This window comes from Panthera tigris, chromosome A1 (genome assembly GCF_018350195.1).
Source record: "Panthera tigris isolate Pti1 chromosome A1, P.tigris_Pti1_mat1.1, whole genome shotgun sequence".
Taxonomy (NCBI): Eukaryota; Metazoa; Chordata; class Mammalia; order Carnivora; family Felidae; genus Panthera; species Panthera tigris.
This window is the reverse complement of record NC_056660.1, coordinates 197756281-197779865: the sequence shown is the minus strand read 5'-3', so window position 1 is coordinate 197779865 and position 23585 is coordinate 197756281. Positions and strand designations below refer to the sequence as shown.

The following is a 23585-nucleotide window of genomic DNA, read 5'->3' as shown; positions in this document are numbered from 1 at the left end:
TTCAAGTAGTACAATGTATTATCTCATTCAACCCTCAAAAAAGCCCTCAGTTTTGTAAATAAGATTGTTTACTAGTCACAATTGCGGTCTTAAAAAATCTGAATCAGAATAGGAGGGAAGGAGGGAGTAAAAAAAAAAAAAAAAAAAAAAAAAGTTCAAAAAAAAAAAATCAACACTTCTCTTTGGGATTTTTCTTTTTGTGAAAGAAACCAAAAAAAAAAAAAAAAAGTTTTATCCAAGGTCAAGGACTTTTTGATGTCTAGCTCTTAAAGAGTACACAACGTGTTCCTACACAATGTTTAGTTAACGCCACAAAAATTGTACACTGCCAGTTTTGAAGAAAACTCTCCAAGGTGTCACTGATGGGGGCAGGAGGTGGGAGAAATCAAGGACATACATAGAACCTCACTTTATCTACACTTGCCTACCCCTCCTTCTATCGATGCCATTACATTGAGTCCCATGGACTCATACCAATCAGTTCAGAAAAATCTAAGGTGATTTTTTTTTTTTTTTTTTTTTTAAGAACTTTACAGTTTCATTATGTTGTTATCACAGAGGCAAGCTCTCATGCTGTCTGGATCTTGCAAAGGAGAAAATTGTAGTTTGGAGTGATTTGTCTTAGATTAGGTTCCTGGTATTTGGGGTTTTAGAAATAAGTACATTCTAAATATATACTTATATCCATACCAAAAAAAAAAAAAAAAAGGAAAGAAAGAAAACCTGGAGAATACAGGAATATCATCTTTTTATTCTGCTAGGTAATGACATTGAGAGAGACACTATCATTCACTATCATTTCAGAATAGACAGTAGATTCTAATACCTACAAAAAGTTGGGAAAATATTGCAAATTTAAGTCTGTAAATTTGTAATTATTTTGCAACACTTTCCTGATTTTTCTATTTTGCTATGGACTGAGATTTGGAAAACACCTTAGATCACACAGGTAAAAGGAGGAATACCTAGGAATCAAATACACAACTTCAAGGTTCTTTTCTTCTCTGCTGCAAGGATAGGTACAGTTTAAGATCACGGACATGTCACCAACCCTTATAACAACCGAGGCAACTGTGATTACTCCACTCCTCCTGACCCTCAGTTTCCCCAACCACAAGACAGGAACAAACATTCCTACACCTCTCAGGGTTGGAGAAAAGTCTAAAGGAACAGTAGAATCCCATAGTAAGCACTTCCTGCAGAATCTGAGAGTAAATTCTCAATCAATAATCATCATCATTATCACTAACTTTATTACACAGCTTTGACTTAAACACTGGCTGATTATAACCAGGCGCTGTTCTAAGTACATTACAAATATTAACTTATTTAATCAGTGTCAAGAGCTTTAAAATGCAGGTACCTTTTGACCCTACAAATCTACTTCTAGAACTTGATCATAAAACAAAAATACCCCAGAATAGAAACACTGGATGTAGCAATCCCTTTTAGAGATTTGCCATGTACATCCACATATTAAAGGCTGTGCAATAAAGAAACTTGTTTAACTTTGTCTGACCCAGTTTTTAAACTTCCTTGGCACTGGAACCCCTTTTCATACTAAGATGTATTTAAATACCACAGAACTACGACTCTTGACAATATACTGGCATAGAATATCCAGGAATTTATGCAGAATATTCAATTCAGTGTTATTTATAACAGCCCAAATCGGGATATAAAATATTCAATGGAAAGGTGATTAGTTAAGAAAATTATGGTCAGTATTATAATGCAGAAGATCAATGAGGAGAAACTTAAATTTTAAATATTCATAGATGTAAAAAGCAGGTTATAAAACTCCCTTCATTTCGATGCAGGGTTGAAAATGTTAACTGGCTCTTTGTGGGTTACTGGATTACAACTTTGTCCCCATCGTGCTTTCCGAATTTCCATTTACTTTAATAATAAATACGTTACCAAAATAATCCACATCCTTACATAGGCAAGAATATGTGTATGTAGATATACATATATTAGTAGGAATACAAAATGATTATCAACTGTAAGATAGGAATCCTAATACTGAAGTGCAAGCTTTATAGGATTTATTGTGTAATACTAACAAGTAAACGTGTACAAACCACGCCTCCAAACCAACACCTATTCTCCTCCGAGCTTCTCACAAAATCCAAATAAGATCTCTACATATAGAAGCATGAATGTCATATCCAAACCAGAAATATGAAAAACCAAGTATCTACTGATACATACAAGCAACATTTATTGATCTCGAAAACAGAAAACATGTTTCAAAAAGGGTGGTACGTTACCATTGCTGTAAAATTACATTCACCACATCGTTAGTATATTTGTTATACGTACATGCAAGTATAGAAAAGGAAAAAAACAGAATGCTTGAGAATGAAACCCACTAACCGGCACAGAGAAATGGGAGCAGCAAGCTTTAGCTCTAGCCTTAGAGTTCTTTTGTTTTTTAAAGCAGAGTTTTGAAGTCAAAAATCACAAGATGGTAACAACTGTTAATCAGAGAGGTAGGTACACAGAAGTAGGTTGTGTTGCTTTCTGTATTTTCCTGAATACTTGTACTCAGGAATATTTGTATTAAAAATAAAACTCTGAAAAGGTTGTATTTTGTTTTAGTTCCTGACTCCATGATCAGGGGACTGATTAGGAACAGGTATAGCCCTTCTGTGCCTCCATCGATGGTCCTGGGAAGACTCTGGACGGTCATCCACTTTCCCCAAGAGTGAGGCTAGAGAGGCAGCTAACGCTGTTGAAAAACCCCCAGGAATCCCTCTTGGGGAGACACGGACACAATTACTAGGAGATAAGTCCTCAACCCTGAGAGAAGCAGTCCAGAGGTCAGAGCAGTGCTCAGCAAATCTAGGTACAAAGGAACCTGATAAATAGACCATTCTGCAAATCCAAGTTTTCAAACAGTTCCTCTCAAAACCATGTAGTTGTAACGCGGCTGTGAGCCAAAAAGCAAAACGCCAACCTTTATGCAAAAGAGTAGAGGAAAATGGATAAACAAATGAAGGCCTTGTCACCCCAAGGCACAAACTCGGGCAGTTGCCCCAGCAGGAACTGGGCTATCCCTGAACTCCTGGGAAGGCTTCTCCCGAGAAACCAAGTGACCACAATCAAGTGAGCCCTCAATCGCCAGCACTGTGTCTATGATTCATGCTGCCCCTCTCATCCTCTCAACAACTATTATTAGGTGGGCGGTCCTAAGGGCTTCTAAGCATGGGCTTGGAATCCGCCAAGCCAGACTCACTGGCTAACTAACACTCCACTGGCCAATATGCCACCGTCCTGAACCTCAAGTTCCCTCTTTCCTAAAGCAGTGTTTTTGTAAGATGGTAGCATCTGATCAACACGACTGATGGGGAGATTAAGTCAGGCGACAAGAGTGAAACGCTCCGCACCACACTTGGTACACAGTCCCCTCTTTGATTCTGGTGGTGGGCAAGAGGGCCAGGGACCCTGCCCTGATGCAGGTGACAGAACAGCCATCACCCTGGGCCACTCAAGGGAGAGTCACACATTGCTAGCACTAGAAGTCAGAAGTGGCTACCTCATTTGTGAGGCCCAGTGCAAAATGAAAATGTTTGCAAAGCGTCAAAAATCAAGAAGATGGTAACCCCAGAGCATTAAAGTAAGCGTGGGGCCCTTCTAAATGTAGCCCCCATGGCCACACGCCCTTGAAGACAGCCCCGCTAGAAGTCCATGTGCTCAAACACTTCGCAGACACTTGAAAATGAAGGTCGACAAGCACGGAGCTTCCTAAACTCATCCAAACGCTTGAAGCATTTGGGGAGATGCCAGGGGGAGAGCCACAGCATAACGAAAGGGGGCTGAGGCTTGAAAATAGAAGCCCATCGTTAATTCAATTTGTGAGAAGTTATCAGAAAAAATACTGTTTGTTCTCCGTGACAGTTAGCAGAACTCGCTAAAAGTCTTTCCAGTCTACAAATTCTTAAAAACAAAGCCAAACAAAACAAATACGTTCTTTATACTTAATATCAGGGGGCTGTGCCCAACTGAAATCTGTAAGCAAGAGGCTACGTGGGGCCTAGGGTCTGCTGGGGACAGCCTCCCTCCCCAGGCAGCACTTGGTAAAGGAGCATAGAGGACCTCAGAAAAACTGGCAACTACCTCCTCCATCTCAGTGACCTCTTCAGAAAAGAACTGGGGCTTGTGACAGGGAAGAAGGTGCTCCTGAAGTGACAGTAGGGGGCTAACAGGGTTGCCCAGAAATCCATTTGTGGTCACTTGATGAAACATTAGATGCTGAAGGTCACCTCAGTGACCAGAGTCAGGACACTATGGGGCAGGAAGCTCTGGACACATTTTTAATATTTATTTTGAGAAACAGAACATGCATGCAAACAGGGAAGGGGCAGAGAGAGAGAGAGAGAGAGAGAGAGAGAGAGAATGAATGAATATCTGAAACAGGCTCCAAGCTGTCAGCATGGAATGGGATGCTGCAGGGGCTCAATCCCACAAACTGTGAGATCATGACCTGAGCTGAAATCAAGAGCCAGATGCTCGACTGAGCCCCCCAGGCTCTCCCCACATCACAGTGCTTTCTATCCAGCCTTCTCCTTAACACTCCATTTAGCAGGGCCAAGTCCTTGAGAACGAGAGAACGTGGATCAGTCTCTTCAAGTCTCCTGGTGTTTTACCCTTTACTTAAGCAGCAGCACAGTATTTACGTGAAAAACATTGTAAGAATCTCAACCATCTCCCAATAGCTTTTTTTTTTTAATTTTTTTTTAACGTTTTTATTTATTTTTGAGACAGAGAGAGACAGAGCATGAACAGGGGAGGGGCAGAGAGAGAGGGAGACACAGAATCGGAAGCAGGCTCCAGGCTCTGAGCCATCAGCCCAGAGCCCGACGCGGGGCTCGAACTCACGGACCGCGAGATCGTGACCTGAGCTGAAGTTGGCCACTTAACCGACTGAGCCACCCAGGCGCCCCCTCCCAATAGCTTTAACACCAAGCTGGGAGGAAGTCCGCAAGCCCAGCTCTATTACTTGCTAGCTGTGTCAGCCTGGGGAAACCACCTCTCTACTGAGACTCATTTTAATACCATTTCTCAGGAAAGTGCTTACAATGCTGTCTGGCACATAGTAAGTGCTCAGTAAATGTTAACTGGTTTATCCTCATAACTCATACTTAACTCCCCATACACACCCCCACCATGCCAACAAGCATATGGCTTAGGCTTCCAGAGGGCATCAATCATTTCTCCTGTGGGTCTTTTCCTAGGAGTCCTATTTCAAGACTTAACACCGCAGCAATGGGGGTGCTTGGGTGGCTCAGACTATTAAAGCATCTGTCTCCTGGTTTTGGCTCAGGTCATGATCTCTTGTCTTCGTGGGTTCGAGCCCTGCATCAGGCTCTGTGATGTCAGGGCAGAGCCTGCTTGGGATTCATAGTCTCCTACTGGCTCTCTCTCCTCTTTCTCTGCCCCTCCCCCCCACTCACAAGGTCTTTCTCAAAATAAACCTTAAAAACAAAAAAACAAAAAACAAAAAACAAAAAAAACAAAGGACTGCAGCAACAGAATCTCCAGAACCAGAGCTAATGCCTCTACATCAGAGTTACTGCTTAATGGTACAGATGTTCAACCATTTTTGCAATGACAACTCCAGATGGTTAATCTGCATTTGCATTATTTTAATCTTATGATTAATAAAAGAATATTTACATGACTAATCCAATTACAGTTAGGACTAAACAATGTTTGGCCTGTGTGTTATAGTCCATTTGTCCACAGTCCGAACACATAGCTTATGTTCAGAGTCCTTCAGAGTTAAAAAGCAGCACACTTTAAACATAATGAAACACCAGATTCAAATGGGCACATTTACAACTTACTAGAACCTATAGGCTCCATTCTTTGAAGTACATCAGGAGTTCCTGTTCTTGGTTAGTCAGCCCAAGTTCCATCACCATTTACAGAATAAAAACCAATCTACCTTCTCAATCTTCCCCACTGACACATAAATCTTTCTAATGGCAGGTACAGCCTAGGACCAAAAAACTAGGCTGGGTTCACCAATCTCTACAAGAAATCTAGAACCCTGGCCTTAAATTCCAAACACAATATATAAATGCAGTGATCACTGGTTGACCACTAAAAATGCTTGATTAGTCATGTCTGCTAAATGTCACATTTTCAAGTCTAACTCTGCATTTTAGTTCACAAGAAAACAAAGACACGTAAGATGAGAAACCTAGGAGAAAGCCAAGGAGCACATTAGAAGCTGTCTCCTCTCCTATGCACCTTATGCAACCTGTCCTGCCACAGACTCCCCTAGAGCCACATGCCTGGCAGTCCCACAGCCAAGGGGATCTCAGCAGGGAGCTCGTCCCCCATGACTTTCAGGGCCATGCACAAAGCAGGGGTTCCATAAATATTTGTTGAATGGATTAATGAAAATATCTAAAGGTGGTTTATTTTCATAAGTATTAAACAAGCAACGGTCTTGTGACATCCTACTTGCTGATTACTGCTCCAAACCTTTCCACATCCTGGCACTAGTTTAAAAGTTAGCCCGATATTTACCAGTGAGAGGTTTTTAAGGTCTTAAGGTTTAAGAATAAGTAATGTAATCACGATACATTAACATTTCATATCTGAAAAACAATGTGCTGTTTATATAAAGCCCTTTCCCTCCATGATCTCATTTAATCATCACAGGCAGGATACAAAGCAGAAAGTTTTAGGGTTTTGATGCCAGGATGAGGAAAAAGGTAAAATCCTCACCAATCGATGGGAGTGAAGACAAAGAAAATTTGAAATTGAAAGGAATCTAGAAGTTGTTCTTGTGCAACCTCCCAGGAAAACCTGGTAGATGTGTCTCTCTTTCACTACAACTTGATTTTCTCCTACTTATTCAAAAAGCTCTGCACACGGTCTTGCTAGGTCTACCTGTCAAAAGAGAGTAAGATTTGTATTTCTCTGATGATAAGTGCTGTTGAGCATCTTTTCACATGCCTGCTGGCCATCCGGAGGTCTTCTTTGGAAACGTGTCCATCCATGTCTTCTGCCCATTTCTTCAATGAATTATTTGGCTTGGGGGTGAAATAAGTCAGGCAGAGAAAGACAAACATCCTGGGATTTCATTCATATGTGGAATTTAAGAAACACAATAGAACTGAGGGTTGCTGGAGGGGAGGTGGGTAGGGGGATGGACTAAATGGGTGATGGGCATTAAGGAGGATACTTGTTGGGATGGGCCAGGGTGTGGTACGTAAGTGATGAATTACTGGGTTCTACTCCTGAAACCAGCACTACACTAGAGTTTAAATAAGTTAACAACAACAAAAAAAGGGCAAGATGCTGGTCCTGCCTATTGGAACAGGAACAAAATCTTTACCCACAGACCTGACACATGTGAACATGGCCTTTAAGGTCCATCATGAAAATGGAGAAAAGGTATGCGGCCTCCTACAACAATTTCCTTAACTGGAAAACATGAGATTTTTATATTTAAATTGCCACCAGGCTACACAAATAATCTTGATAATCTTGAAGTGTAAAGGATACATTCTGCATTCCCTAGAACAAAACACCTAATCCAAACAGATTTTATCTGGTCTCAACTTAGAAGCCAGTGAGAAAAGTAGAATTGTCCCTCTGTCTCATTCATTTCAAATACTGAACACTGGCTGATATTTAATTATTTAGAATTAGCAAGCTAGCTACTATATCTCTGAACTGAATTTAAAAACCCTGTCTTAAATATTAAGGCATTATCCCTGTCCCTCGCCCTATTGGTCACCTCTAATTGAGAATATTTAAGAAAATCAAAAGCAACCTCAAAGAGCAGAGAGCTTCATTTGTTTTAATACCCACAGTCCTATTAAAAGCTGTTAAAAAATAGCACCTGTACCTTTCTCTGTTCTACTCTCCTCCAAATCTAAAAGGTTAAGCGATGACATCCCATCCAAAGAACAATGGACAATACATACAGCTCCCTCTTCCAGTTTCCAACAGCAGCAAGAAAAGTCAAGTACCTGATTAAAAAAGAAAAGACAGCACACACCAGTATTCCTGTCAAGTGCACGGACAGGGAGCTCGCTCTAGCCCACAAGCTCAGCAAAATCCGAAGAGCGAAACTCTTAATGAAAGGAGCATTTTTTTTTTCCTGGAAGTCAAAGAACTTGGGAGTTGGTTTTAAAAATGAGATCCCAAATGCAGTCAACAGAATTGGGTTTTTTTCCCCCCTAGAAACTGGTTTCTAATACACACCACAAAAAGATTATATACAGGCAAATAAGTCCATTTGAAAGGCAAGAAGAAAGGAATGATGTGTGGCACCTCATTTCTTCAGAGTTGATAAGAAGTAAACACAAAAGACCACCTCAGGAGAGGTGCGTCTTTTTAACTGAAAAATTAGATGGAAAAATTGGACTTCATCCTTAAGGCTTTTCTTAAGTGTTTTCACAGGGGATACTTGGCACACTCATAAAAACTGACTTACTTCCTTTAAGACTTTTCTCATCTCCAATGAGTAGCCAATGATTTTTATGTAACAGTTTCACTACAGCTGTGATTTTTTTTTTTCTAAAGCTTAAAGGGACAAAATATTTTTAGTACCAATGCAATAGGACGTGTGGGGGCGTGGCAGGTAAAAATCAAAAAGCTGTGTCAAATTTGGGGCCCAGTGATTGTAAAACAAACCTGTTAAATTGACAAAGAAATGAATCTACTTTTAAGGTACCCTAAAGCCCCACAAACATTCATTCACCAACTTCAGACAATCCACCTAAGTAATAAACCAATTTTCAACCCCCAACCCCCAAGTGGTTAGGTGGTTTTGGCACCTCAGCTTTGTGATGCTATTTGAAATTTAAAATTCACCCAGTAAAAGAAATAAATACAATAGTCAGAACCACCTGACTTCCTTTTTAGGCACTACCTAAGTATCCAATATTAGCTTTCAGTACTACAGGTAATTACCTTTCCTATTTGATTAATTATCCCAACAAACTCTGGCTTTGAGAACTACAAAACAAAACCATAGCATTGTATTTTACAAGACAGGCTACAAAATAATCGGTTATTTAATTCAGAAAACCTAAGGAACACTTGGCAACTCAACCTACATGACACTTCTAATTTTAAAGAACACTCACAATCAGATAACCTCCTTAAACTGGCTCCAGTTGTGGGTGGATAATGTCCCTTTATCACAAAGATAACTGACATCAACGAATGATCAGAATTCCAACTCAGAATTTTTTGTCTCTGCTCCACACACAAGGTCATGCATAAACTTCAACCAGCATCCTCCCCCACAAAAAACACAAAAACAAACAACATCAAACCACTAAGCTTTAGGGGAAACCTCTCTTTCACATAAACTAGAATGAGTCCAAATACGAGAAAACATTACAAAACCAGCCCGTATCCAGCGTTTCTTGATCATGAAAGCATTCACAGTCTTTCTTAGAACAGCATTAAGTTTAATTCCTAGAAGGCACTAGCAAATCTCTGCCAGGCCAATCTACAATCAACCGTCTGCATGTGTCCAACAAGATCACAGAAGGGTCAATGTTTTTAGCCAGCTACTTCAACTCTGCGTAACAGCGGTAACAAGGTAAACCTGGTAATTGTATAGGACTGAACACAGCCAATGTCAGTGAGGATCCCCCTGAACACAAACATGCAGCTCTAGGGAAACAGAATTTCTGGAACAATACATGATGCTTGCATAATTCCACAAAGACTCGAGTTCATTATCAAAATAATGTCCAGTCCCAGCATTGTGCTGACACTTCCCACCTAAACTTCTCAGCACAAGCCTGGCCTAAAAAGCACAGCTGGGATCCAGGGCATAAGCCACATGCACCCACCACAACAACGGTGGGACAATGCCTGCCCTTACCCAGTCCCGACAGGACCGCGATGTAGTTTAGTCCCGTCTACTTTACGGTAATGTGCTTTTAAAACCTCACCGCGACCGAGGTCATAGCTTTAGAGATCTAATAACAACCAAATGACTGGGGCTGCCGGGCACTTAGTAAGCCATTCTGGTTATGGCTCTTTAATAGTACCTGGAGTTCTGCTAAAAAGAGAGAGCAGAAAACTCCTACCTCCCGGGAAAGAAAGTCCTCTGCAGGGAGCGCAGAGGGAAGCAAAGAACCCGATTTCGGGCAGGGGATGTCCCCACCTCCGCGGCCCCATCTCCCTGGCAGCCCCAGCACGCCCCTCTCCCCGCAGCGCGGTGGCCGGGGCCGCACCTTTACCTGTCAGCTCCGCCACCCATCTCTGCCCCGCCAGCCGACCCTCCGAGTCCCAGCAAAGCTCTAGAGCAGGCTGCAGGAGAAAGAACCCCAAAGGCATCCCATCCCAAAGAAAGAAAGCAAAAAGGCTGTTCCTCCAGGCGGAGGGACATCGGGCACGTCGGACCCAAGAGGCGACACGCCACCCCTGCCCCGCACCTACCAGATAATCCATGTACAGAAACGCCTCAGTTATTCGGAGATCAGACATCCGGCAGCCTAAAGCATCCGGAACGGCTCCGAACCCGGAAAAAAAAGCAGCTTCTCTGGCTGCGAGCGAGCAGCCCCTGAAAAAGCCAGCAACAACGAAAATAGCCGAGAGCGGCCGAGCAGCCGAAGATTACACAAGGGGCGCGGCGATTGGCCGGGCGGGCGGGCAGAAGGAAAGGAGAACGCTCATTGGCTGCGGTGCCTATAAAAAGCGGGCCACTGCGGGTGGCAGGAGAGAAGCGCGGGAGCGGCCAGGGCGCTGGTTCCTGTGAGCTGGGTGGAGGAGGGCGGGGGCTAGGGCTGCGCAGGCGGAAGAGCGAGCCGGGAAGAGCGGAAAATCTGCCGGTGCTGCAACTGCCCGAGTTCTGCGTGCTTCCGTAGCCGCCTATTCGGGGTAGAGCGGAGCCGAACTGCGCTCCAGTGCACAAGAACCGTGGTGTCCCCTCCCACCCCCGGTAGGAAGCCAGTCCTGAATCGGGAGGCGTGGTAGCCACCGACACCTAACGCCACTCTCCGGAGTGATTTCCTGCGGCCTCTGCGGCCTCAAGAGAGCACCGAAGGGGCGCCTAAGGAATGTACTCGGCGCAAGCAGGCCTGTCACAGGGGCAGCCCCTCCCGAACTCGGTGACGTGAATCTTGGAAGCGGACAGCTCCAGCCTGAAGTCTCTCAGGGTACACAGCAGCTTAGCGCACACAGCCAGAGGTAACCCAAGAAGCTCCCTTAGAACACCAGGTTGTCCTCAGAATCCACTCTCCACCATGGGAGAAGAACAAAGTTGAGGGTAGTAGACCTCAAACACCAGAAAGAAACGGTAAGGTCTTTGCATGCTCTGAGTCCAGTTACACCGAACACAAATCCATCACCCCTAAAGAAAATGAGCAATCGAACAAGCAGCTCTCTGACAAGACCCATGTAATACGGTATTGCTGCCCTGGGTAAGAAGTAAGAGCATAAGCAGGTGCATTTCCTGGTAAGTAACTTGGAAATTGGCATTGGAATTTTGCCATTCTGTTAAGGGGGCGGGGGTGCTGTGTCAGTCGAGAAGTTAGAGAAGAACACAAAAACACACGGGGTTTTTTTGTTTGTTTGTTTTTGTTTTTTGTTTTGTTTTTTGTAAGATTTAGCCTAGGAACAACCACACAATGCCAGACACGGCAACTTAGGCTCACATGACAGGTGAAGTACCGCAACAGCCTGCTCCCCACCCCTGCATAGCTTGAGAATGAAGGGCATGCTCTCACCTATGTTAATAATTACGGCTTCCATACAATAATGTATAAAATGTCAAACTTCAACTGAAATCTTTCTGAACAGACTGCCTGACCCTTTTTGCATCTTCAAACATGGATTTCCATACTGGAAGCTTACCTGCACCTGCCAAAACAGTTAATTAGGTAACAAGGGAATTCACCCCAAATATGCAAGAAGGGAGTGCAGACCCTCAGAGGGAGCTTCAGGTTAGGAAGCCATGTGATGTGGGGGTATTCGATCTCCCCTCTCTCAACCTGTTTCTTCTACCAAACAATGAGAATTCCTGTGGCCAGAGGATTTTTTGAAGTAACTAAAGGCCAAATACACACTTGGTACAGAGTGTGACTTTGTTGATCCAACTTATACACAAGATGGAGTAAATTGAACTTCTGCAGAAATTTCAGTGACTTTTGCCTATGTAGGAGCTAACTTAACTCAGTTGCCTTAAACCATTAAATCAATTTTGATTGATTTGTCATAACGCCAAGAACATGTGGATTTAGAAGAAACTGTGACCTGGATTCTAAGGTGATGGACTTCCCTAAATGTACAGCACAACTGGTTGAAATTGCAGACGTGGAAGTCCTTTTCAATTTGCTAGCAAAAATAATTCAAACCGATCAGAAACCTTTTGGGTTTGATTTTTCCCTTTCCTTGAGTAAGCATATTGAAAATAAGATAAAGGGCTTGAGTTAGCAAAGAGACACCTTATGGTCCATGGTCTCGGTGATATTTGAGGTCTTGAAGACTGCCAAGTCAGACTCTGAAACAGCCTGTCAGTTTCTATGCAGGGGAAGAGAACCACTCAGGAGCAGCTGCCTTCTGCCTTTCCTTTAAAAGCTAACCTTAGTGGGGCGCCTGCGTGGTTCAGTCGGTTAAGTGTCCAACTCTTGGTTACAGCTCGGGTCATGAATTCGCGGTTTGTGGGCTCGAGCCCCACATGCGGCTCCGTGCGGACAGTGCGGAACCTGCTTGAGATTCTCTCTCCCTGCCTGCCCCTCCCCGCTCACTCTGTCTCTTAAAATAAACTTGAAATAAAATAAAATAAAACTTAACCTTAAAGAATCCTGAACAGAAGGTTTTTAGGCTAAACATAGTTTAACCTACTTCTCAGAACGAGTAAATGGGCTCAAAGCAGGGAGATGAAAGAATTTGTTCCAAGTTCCAAAGGCTGCACCATAGTATTTACCATATTCCATACCATTTGTACATTATGACTCACACCAAGGAAAACCTTGTGTTTGATGTATTAAAAAATCCTATATTGCCTTTTGGAAAAGCATCTCAACCTAAACCTTCAGAACTCCATATGGAGCACATTTTTCCGATTAGGTGCTACTCTTCTGGGATGTATATAAAACTTTGTGCAGAGGAGAGAGGCTACCTTGATTATTTGGTATGAACAGATCCCACACTTCCCACTATGCGCAGCTGCAGTCTTAGCTGATAGCTGTTGCTATTGCATAGCCACCCCAATATGTGCTTTAGAAAAGCGTGAAGAGGTTAGAATGTGCTCACCTCACTATGTGCCAATTAACAGGCTGCAGTCTTGAATAAGACGTGGTCCAGTAACATAGCTGCCTTTGCTGTAACAAGAACGACCCTCTTCCAGACACCTAAGAAAACCTATAAACTCATGAGGCAGTTGCATTACCACACAGATTGTGAGGAAAGAGCCGGTCACTGTTGCCTGTTAAAAGCAAGGAGAAATTCTTTTGACAGTCCATAGTCTACAAGTCTATAAAGACTGCTGACTAGCCAGATTTAGAGAAAAGTTTGTTGAAGCGTCGTTTGTAGGAAACAAATGCATGTTTCCAACTTGGTCTCCCAATTTCTACCATCCAGGAAAAAAAAAACAATACATCCATGGCAATTTCCATCTACTTTTTTTTGTTGTTCGACGTGATTTATGGAAAAATATAATCTTTGCTAGTTTTGTATCATGCACTCACTTTACATAAACTTCACTATATCCTGGAGTTTCATAAATGTTTCGTGGCTATATACAGCTCTATAGAGATGTACTATGATAAATTCCTTATTAGGTACTATTGTTAATATTACAGTGAATGTTTGCTTATAGGATTGTCCACATCTCCTTATAAGAATTATCCTAAGAATATTCTAGAAGTGAGTTATTGGTACAGAGGGTATGAGCACTTTTAATACTTTACTAGCTTATAGCCTTTCTTCCCCTGGCCCCAACTCCAAAGCAGGCAGTGCTTCTCTTGCCTCATTCTTGCTTTGAGTATATCCTTTAATAGCTGAGAGATGGTGTATTTCATTAGAAAGACTCTCAAACCACGGACCTTCTTTTTCAGAAGTGGTGGTATCCAGACACTAAATTCTGCAGAGGTCACTGGGCACTTTGCCCATTTACTGCTTCCAATAACTTCTAGGACCTTAATATTTTCTTCTCAGCCCTGCTTTTCTTGTTCTAGGTGGTCAACCATTCACCCACCTCCAGCCACCTCTGATTTACCCCAAACCTCTTCTCTGCTTCCTATACTTGAAAGGAGTACCATTATGTCCTAGAGGATGAACCTCCTATGAAGCTAACAGAACTTGATTCATAAATGGAAGAGGTCAGAAGGAGGTTAGAGGCTTGAATTAAGAGTAGGGTTTTCCAGGGGCACCTGGGTGGCTCAGTCAGTTGAGCGTACAACTTCAGCACAGGAGGGGATCTCACGGTTTGTGAGTTCGAGCCCTGCATCAGGCTCACTGCTGATGGAGCCTACTTTGGATCCCTTGTCCCCCTCGCTCTCTGCCCCTCCCCCACACGTGCTCAAAAATAAACAAACCAAAAAAAGGATTTTCTGCTCCTGGCATGGTCATGGTGGCCTACAAAGTACAGGGAACCCTACTTGTAATGGATTCTTGCAGCTAGGAAGTTTTAAGTCTAAAACATCTCCATGTCAGCTTAAACTAGTTTTGTCTCCAGCAAGTTGATGTTCAAGTCTCACATGTCTAGTTTTTAAAGATTAGTGGCCTGGCAATCATGAACATTTGCTACTTCTTAACTAAAGGAGCTTGGGTAGGTCACTCGTTCCTTCCAGGTTTCTGTTTACTCAAATATAGAGTTGGACTAATCACGGATGATTAAGGACCCTTTGGGATCTAGAGGTCTATACTCCTGGTTGGGGGGCAAGGATTTGTTCTAAACAGATAACTTCCCTCTTCCAAAAAGAATTTGCTGTGTCTTGGAGTATGAAACCAAGACAAGCCATTTAAAATGAAGAGTCACCACCTAAAATGGTAAATAATTATATGAGAAAAAAAAAAACTAGATCACACAAGCAAACACTACCTAAGCACTAAATATCAAGCTATGGCAATCCTTCAATACCTCCCCAGGATCATTTAAAATTAGTACTGCATTGTTGAAGTTTCCTATTGGCACTGTGACAAATTACCACGTACTTAATGACATAAGACGCAAATTTATTCTCTCATCGTTCTGTACAGTAGAAGTCCTGGTCTTATGGGGCTAAAAATCAAGGTGCTGGCAGGGTTGGCTCCTTCTAGAGATCTCAGGGGAGGATTCCTGATCTCTTCCAGCTTCTGGCTGTTTACATTGCTTGGCTTTCAACCATATCACTCCAGTCTCTGCATCTGTGGTCACACCGCCTTCTCTGTAGTCTAACCTCTTGTGCCTCCCTCTTATAAGGACGATTGCATGTAGGGCCTACCCAGATAATCCAGGACAACCCCTAGTCTCAAAATCCTTAATTTATCACATCTACAAAGTTATTTTTGCCACATAAGGTAACATTCACGGGTAACTTTGGAGCCATATCTAACCTAACACCCTGATCTTAAGATATACAGGAAAAGCAAATACTCCCATGGAAATCCAAAGTGACGAGCACAATTTACTAATGCCTACGGAATGAGGTAAACTCTCAATTTCAGAAAGAGTTTAATTAAAACTTGGTGGTGCGGCCCCAGGATACTCTAATTCTGTTTAGACAGTTTGTAATTCTATTTACTTGTCCTCTGGCATTTGAGTTTCTCTTCCATTTTTTTTTTTTTTAATAACCTTGAGAATTCACCTACCATACAATTCACCCATTTAAAGTATATAGTTAAGTGGCTTTTTGTGTATTTACAGATTTGTGCAACTATCACCACTTTTAGGACATTTTTAATCACCCCTAAAAAATACCCTGAACCTTTGAGCTATCACCCTTCACCCCCTACCTTCACTCCCCAGCCCTAGGAAATCACTAGTCCACTTTCTGTCTCTACAGACTTCTGTTCTGGACTTTCATATGAATGGAATCCTATAGTATGTGGTCTTTTGGGATTGGCCTCTTCCACTTTGCATAATATTGAAGTTTCCTCCATGTTGTGGCACGTACATTCTCTCCTATGGCCAGATAATATTCCCTTGTATGGCTGTGTGGAGTTTTCCGCATTCATTCATCCATTGATAAACATTTGGATGGTTTCTACCTGTAAGCAATTTTGAATAATGTTATCCCTCTACTTTTGCTCAAGACAATATTAACTTTTTCTTCAAAATCTCTTCTCCTTTCCCTTCTTTATTGACCATGCCTAAAAACTTTCTTCATGGTAATATTGTTCTAGAGCAGTGGGTCCAAATATGAATGGTATTTCTTCCAACATTTAACGAGTTAAAATTTTGTTTCTCATAGTCTGATTTGTTTCTCACAGTCCATAAATTCTTGAACATTAGCTTCTTCCTATTCTTTTTTCTATTCTAGGATATAGAAGGATAAATCTTTGAACATACTTTAACTTTACAATGTTCATCGTGGTTTTGAACTTTCCGTGGGATGAAACATCTGAATTTCTTTATCCTGTACGACAGGAAATAGTGCATTAAGTTCCTTGCAAGTCTTTGAATAACCAAGAGTCTAAGCCCTACTTGATAACCATATTATAAAAAAGACCAGTATGGTAAACCAGAAGAATCTGCTACCTACCTTTAATTGTGAAGTACTTACTGTTTCTCAATGCAATGGAGATTTCAAGAAATGAAAAAAAAAAAAAATTTGGAAAATAAAGGTGCTTTGGAGACTGAGAGGAACTATATAGGGTCATTTGCTTATTCATATTGGAAGATCAGTTTTGAATTTAATAACCAAGCCTTAAAAACCAATTCACATTGTATTAGAAATCTGTTTTAACAAAAACAGTTTACGACATGTCCTTAGTGCACCCAAATCAACAAAACACCCATTAGAAGCTAAGAGCCCTAGGCAATGAAAGGTAATGTATTAATTTCCCAGGACTCTAATTTACAGCTATCTAGCCATTTCTTTTAAAAGCTAGAACTTATTTTAGCAATTCTCTGCAAACAAAACTGACACGATTTCCCTAATACCTGTGGCTTTAAGCGCTCAGTGACAGCTTTCACAGGTTCACAATTGAGAACCCACATCACTCTTTGTATAGGATATACACCGTTTTCATGGCTTCATTTTTTTTCTGAATCCTTTTCTCAGCTGTAGAAACTACATATTTTATGTTGTTTTAGGTTGGGTTCTCCACGAGACAAATGCACAGATGGCGTTAGGAGAAAAGGTTGATTAAGAATTAGCACCTGTGGAAGGAGAGCTGCAGGACTTGAAGGGGCAGGGGAGGGCACAGAACATTATGCACACCTGACAAAGCCCCTACCAGTTTTAGGGTAAACTCCAGAGCAAAAGGTGCCCATTAGGGAGTCCATGCTGGGGAGAAAGGACTAGGCCCTTGTATGGCCACCTCTCTCAGTCACTGTCTGGGAACAGCCCTAAGAAGAGCCCAGGACAAGCATGACCTGGGTTTGAAGGCTCAAGTAGAGCCTGAAGAAGCTGGAGACCGTCCGCTAATCATACTGCAAGTGAGTGGAGTCGCCTCCAATGCTGCATCTCCATGCCAGTCACGTGTGTCAGCACATCAACAGCCTGTCTCACCTACAGCCCTTGCACCAAAGACAGGTTGGTTATTAAGTGTATATAGACTTCACTATTAACTACAACCAACCCTGTTGTGTCAACGTGCTACTGCCTGAACATACCTGCGATTTCCTTCTGATGTGGTCAGCTATGAATGTGGGGAAAATAATTCAGTCCCCCAGGCTCGGTGATCAATATGCTGAAATCTCACAGCAAAAAAATCACAAGTGAAATAAGTTTCCAATACTATGTATTAGGTAGTTGAGGTGAGGCCTTTTCTTCTCTAATTCCAGCCGATCTATTTTCCCCTTGTATTGCTATACAACAAGATCCCAGAATCTACGGAGACAGATGAAAAAGCAGGCCTCAAGCCTGCCGTAGAGGAATTTCCGATTAATACAGAAACAGGATGAAGAGTTGCTTCAGTGTCTAAGTGATGGGAACTCAGTGAGGTCTTGTCAGACTTCTTGGAGTTTTGAGGAGAACTCTCAAAGAAAGGAGAGCTAGGTCTTGGAGGTTTTGTGAGGGGAGGTGTCCAAGTGGGAAAACAGCATGTGAAGGATGGATGGGTAGAAGTAGGAGAGATTCTCTAGCTGAAAGGAAAGGAGAGTTTGGGCCCAAAGTATAGGATGTGAACAAGATAGCTAAATGTGTGGCAAGGATAATTTGAGAGTTAAGATTTGCCCAGGATCTTCTCTGCAGATTACTGCCTCTTAACTCACCACATGGTGTTAGTGACAAGTCGACTTTCAGGTCCATTCTGTGTATCTGCCCAATTGTTCTGGTACTCAAGACTAACGTAACTAAGGCAGCTGCACAGGTGAGCAAGTCTCAAGAAGTGGACACTTGCTTTCCTGGATGGTAGGTGATCACCACTCACTGGAATGTTTCCAAGTTGCTTTCTTGTAGGTATTTCAATACCTACTTTGAATGCTTCCAATTTACGACTTGGTCTCTTTGAAGACTTACATGTAAATGTCTTAATTCAAAATTAGCGCTGGACTCAAAACAGCTTGCAAAGAGTTGAGAAACAATACAAAACTACAGCACAAAGCCAGTGAAAAGTATAGCAGTTGTGCCATCTAGAATGATCATATCCCAGCGTGAGATTCTGAGTCTATATAGTTTAAACTAAGTAAGACAAGCATGTAGGCACTCTGGGCAAATTAACGGGGGTTCATTCATTCTAACAAACATAAGTAGCACCTGCTGTATGTTAGGAATGATAGGAAAATAAGGTCTCTGCTCACAGGGAGCTTAATCTCTAGTGGATGGAGATGAGTATCAACTAGGGATAAGTGCTATACAGAGTTAAAGGGGTGTACTAGCAAGTAACTGAAACAATGCTATAGACTATGGATGGCATCTCTGTGGATTTTGTTTAGCACTCCTGTCCGATAAAACTTTCTGTAATGATGAAAGTGTTCTATATCTACATTGCCCTATACCATAGTATCAGCTACATATGGCTACTGAGCACTTGAAATGTGGCTGAGGCACTGAATTTTTATTTTAGTGTAAATCTAAATAGCCACATGTGGGTAGTGGCTATCATTAGACGATGGAGGCACGAAGTCACAATATGGAGGTCTTCCATTTAACCATGACATTAACTATACTTAATTTCACCTCCCCCACTAGCCAATAAAGGAATGAAAAGACCCACAAAGAAAACTGAAGACACCTGTATAGAAAAGATCAACCATCTCAGAAAGCAAAATGAGTAAAGAATTGGGAATCAATACAGCAGAACAAAGCTGAAGCCTAAGTCCTGGAATCAGGAAAGCCAGCAAGAAGCAAGCCGATTCCTGCCACAGAACTCCCATCAGCTCAGGAATAAGAGGCACCTCGTCCTCAGAGCCGGGAGAGACTGAAAACATAAAATAGCTGTGAATCTTTAAAATGCACATCTGAGCACCCTTATATGCCTCACTAAACGAGGCCTGGTGACTACCCCGCTGGCAGCCTGAAAGAAAACCAGAGTGAAAATTTACCCCCAAGATAAAACTGAAGAGGGCTTGACCTCAGGGACACCAGATAAGACATAAATGCCAAGAGTAAATTCAGTAGAGATGGAATAAAGCTGAGGAAACCACCCAAAAATGATAAAGAAGCAGTTTGAGCAAAGACCATTAGAAGATCAGCCTGGACGATCAAAAGGAATGAATCTTGCCATTTGCAACAATGTGGATGGAACTAGAGTATATTATGCTAAGCAAAATAAGTCACGCAGAGAAAGACAAACACCATATGATTTCACTCACATGTGTAATTTAAGAAACAACAGATGAACATAGGGTAAGGAAAGGAAAAGTGAGATTAAAACACAGAGGGAGGCAAACCATAAAAGACTCTAAAATACAGAGAATAGAGGGTTGTTGGAGGGGTGGGGGATGGGCTAAATGGGTGATGGGCATTGAGGAGGGCACTTGTTTGGATGAGCACTGGGTGTTATATATAAGTGATGAATCACTAAATTCTACTCCTGAAACCAATACTACACCGTATGTTAACAAACTTGAATTAAAAAAAAAAAAAGAACATTAGCCTGGAAGTCTAATACCCAATTACATGTTTTAAGACAAAGAGAAACAACAGCAATAGTGAAAAGAAGTCACCAGATAATTTTAGCAAACATTCCACAACCCAAAACTATGTGTTTCCAGACCAAAAAAACCACAGAGGTCCAGAACAATAACACATCACCATCAAAGAGGTAATCACTTAAAAACCTTCCTACAGAAGCACCACTCCAGACAGATTTGCTATCAGATTTCATCAAACACCTCAGGAACAAAAAAACTCCAACCTTAAGACCATTCCAGAGTTGGTTTCTTTTCTCCTTAGCTTGCAGATGGCTACCTCCCACTGCACTCCTTAAGTAGTCTCCATGCACACCCCTACTGTCTCTCTAGCCTCGTTGCCTCTCCTTATAAAGGCTCCAGTCAGCTGGGTTTAAGGCGCATCCCACCAGCCTCATTTTAATTTAATTACCTCTTTAAAGGCCCAGTCTCCATAGAAGCTTTCAGAGATACTGGGAGTTAGTGCTTGAACACATAACCTTGGGGATGGGAAGACAAAGCCACCCCATAACAACATTCGTGCGGTACAACCTAAGAACAAAAAGAAATTTATTCAGATTGATGAAAATGTACAGCGAACATATTCAGTGTTGAAACATGAAAAAACCTTTGGTCAAGAGAATAAACTGGTGGTTGACAGAGGGAAGGGAGGTGGAGGGATGGGACAAATAGGAGGAGATTAAATGATACACACTTCAGTTATAAAATAAATAAGTCACAAGGATGTAAAGTATAACAGGGAATACAGTCAATAATATTGTAATAATTTTGTATGGTGATAGAGGGTAACTAGACCTATCATAGTATCATTTCGTGATATATAAAAAATTTGAGTCACCATCTTGTACACCTGAAACTAATATAATACTGTATGTCAACTAGAGACACCTGGGTGGCTCAGTCAGTTAAGCGTCTGACTTCAGCTCAGGTCATGATGTCAGAGTTCGTGGGTTTGAGCCCCCCCATTGAGCTCTGCGGTAACAGTGTGGAGCCTGCTTTGGATCCTCTGACTCCTTCTCTCTCTGCCCCTCCCCCACTCTCTCACTCAATACTGAATAAACATTAAACAAATTTAAAAAAATATTGTATGTCAATTAAAGTTCAATATTTTTAAAGCTTTGCTTTAAAGTCAAGGGGTCCAAAGAGCAATGGCTAACTTACAACACCATAATCACATGCTGTGGGATAGCTGTTTTATAGAATTCTGATCCAGTGGGCTAAACGCGTAAAATAAAGCTTTGGCAACAGACCTAAGTTTCAATCCTGGGCACTTTATGACCTACGTGACCTTGAGAAAGATACTTAACCTCGGAGACTCAATTTCTCCACTCTTAAAATGGAGATAAAATATAGGTAACTGCCTAAAAGTTGTGAGGATTTAATGACAATGCAGGGAACTCTCAGGTACTGGCTGTTCTTCATCTCTGTGCTGAAAGCTTCGTCAGGGACTTTGAGTATTTCAAAGACCATGCCTTTGACTTAGTCTGGAAAAGTGGAAGAATTCTTCTTCCACCACCAACACTACCTAGGATCTCAGAAAAATACTCAACTTTGTAATGACAACAATGCCCTTTTAAAAATGTTGGCGAAATGAAATAAACCAAGCAAAAGGGTAAACTGAAGAGAGAAGACGAAATGGCTTTTGTCGATTGTTCTGTGGCTTTCACGTGTGACCCAAAATAGAATCAAAAGAATGTGTGGGCAGTCCAGTGAAAGCAGCCTGGCTTTGTGTGCCACTAAGCTCTATATTTTGTGCCATCTATGTGAAAGCAGGCGAGGGTATCAGGAAACAGCTAAAGTGAGTGATTAACTATTACATTTCCCGGACACGTTTCATTTGGCTGTGTGACTCCGGCGCCCACTTGCATTGGTGAAAACCACCCCCGCACTCCGTCAGGTGAACAAAAGCTCGTGTATTACATAGTGGACACAAGACCACGTCTCCGTGTGACAGAGGCCCAGGCAACAGAAGCATAGGGTCACGTCACTTTGTAGCAGAAATAGCCACCCTGAGCACACGGCTGTTGAGAGGTAGAGTTCTCATTGTGTCAAAGTGGAATAACTGATAAGTTCTCATAGGAAAAGGCTGTGCTGGAAGAACTGCTTTTAATTTCAAACTCTTAGCCACTTGTTTTTATAAATGTTCTCCATGTAGTAGAATATGACTTTGATAATGTCTAGACCTCTAGACAAAATGTTCCAGGACACATACAAACCATCAAGATGATTGACCCCTCTTATCAAGGAAAAATAGCTATTTTGTCTCATATTTTCCGGACAAATTTAGAAAGGAAGAAAAGTAGCAAATGTTGCCTGTTCCATAACAGTACAGACTCTTGCTAATATTAAGTGAAAACTCAGTTTATACCCTTTTAAGAAGTATTAGATCCCTCATGTGATAACTCTTGGACAAGAAGGCTGGAGGCTCAGATTACTCAGTCATGTCATAGCATGATTAACAATTTTATTTTTCTACAAGCATATACTTCAATAAGTCAACCATTTATTTATGATAAAAAAGTAAATTATAATAATACTGAAGCCATATGCAACTCTTATTCAAAATTAAGAAACTGAGGGGTGCCTGGGTAGCTCAATCAGTCAAGCCTCTGACTTCGGCTCAGGTCATGATCTCATGGTTTGTGAGTTCGAACCCCACACTGGGCTGTCTGCTGTCAGCATGGAGCCTGCTTTGGACCCTCTGTCCCCTCTCTCTCTGCCCCTCACCCACTTGGACTCTCTCTCTCAAAAATAAATAAAAACCTTAAAAAAATTAAGAAATTGAATATTGCATTGTTTCTGTCAGCCCTAACATTCTTTTTTTGAGAAGTAATTAACACTTATTAAATGTTTGGTTATTATGACTGGTGGGAGAAAAAGTGGGCCTTTGTTTCTTTCCTGAAATCTCTCAAGAAAAGGCTGCAATCACTGAGTGTATAGAGGAATATCATTCACAGGTATGAGTGATAATGTTCACAGGGTATTTTATGGTACAAAGCAATAACAAAGTATTCCATTCTCAGGATATCAATGGTAATTTTATTTTCTTATTTACTTATTTTTATAGTTTTTTTTTTTTTTAATATAATTTTCTGTCAAGTTACCTAACATAGAGTGTGCTCTTGGCTTCGGGAGTAGATTCCCACGATTCATCGCTTAAATACAACACCCAGTACACATCCCAACAAGCGCCCTCCCCAGTGCCCATTACCCATTTTCCCCCTCTCCCCTCCACCCCCATGGGCCCTCAGTTTATTCTCTGTATTTAAGGGTCTCCTTTGGTTTGCCTCCCTCTCTGAAACCAGTTTTTCCCCTTCCCTTCCCCCATGGTCTTCTGTTAAGTTTCTCAAATTTCAAAGGTAATTTTATG

At 41.8% G+C, this 23585-nt stretch overlaps 1 protein-coding gene and 1 long non-coding RNA gene across 5 annotated transcripts in view; one reads left to right on the top strand and one right to left on the bottom strand.

The window, feature by feature from the left end:
* Positions 1 to 10584, bottom strand: part of ARL15 (ADP ribosylation factor like GTPase 15) — a 402537-nt gene extending 391953 nt beyond the window's left edge. For all 4 annotated transcript variants that reach the window (XR_006220845.1, XM_042994868.1, XM_042994864.1 and 1 more), the window contains exon 1: positions 10432 to 10584. Coding sequence is in view for 3 of the 4 variants with exons in the window: in XM_042994868.1 (XP_042850802.1) it covers positions 10432 to 10479 (48 nt within the window). In the remaining variant the exon portion in view is untranslated. The remainder of the gene's footprint in view (positions 1 to 10431) is intronic.
* A 144-nt stretch (positions 10585 to 10728) lies between these two features.
* Positions 10729 to 19866, top strand: LOC122240979. Its single transcript, XR_006220852.1, has 3 exons — positions 10729 to 11449; positions 16458 to 17675; positions 19275 to 19866. It is a non-coding gene; the product is annotated as an uncharacterized LOC122240979 (long non-coding RNA).
* The last annotated feature ends 3719 nt before the right edge of the window (positions 19867 to 23585 follow it).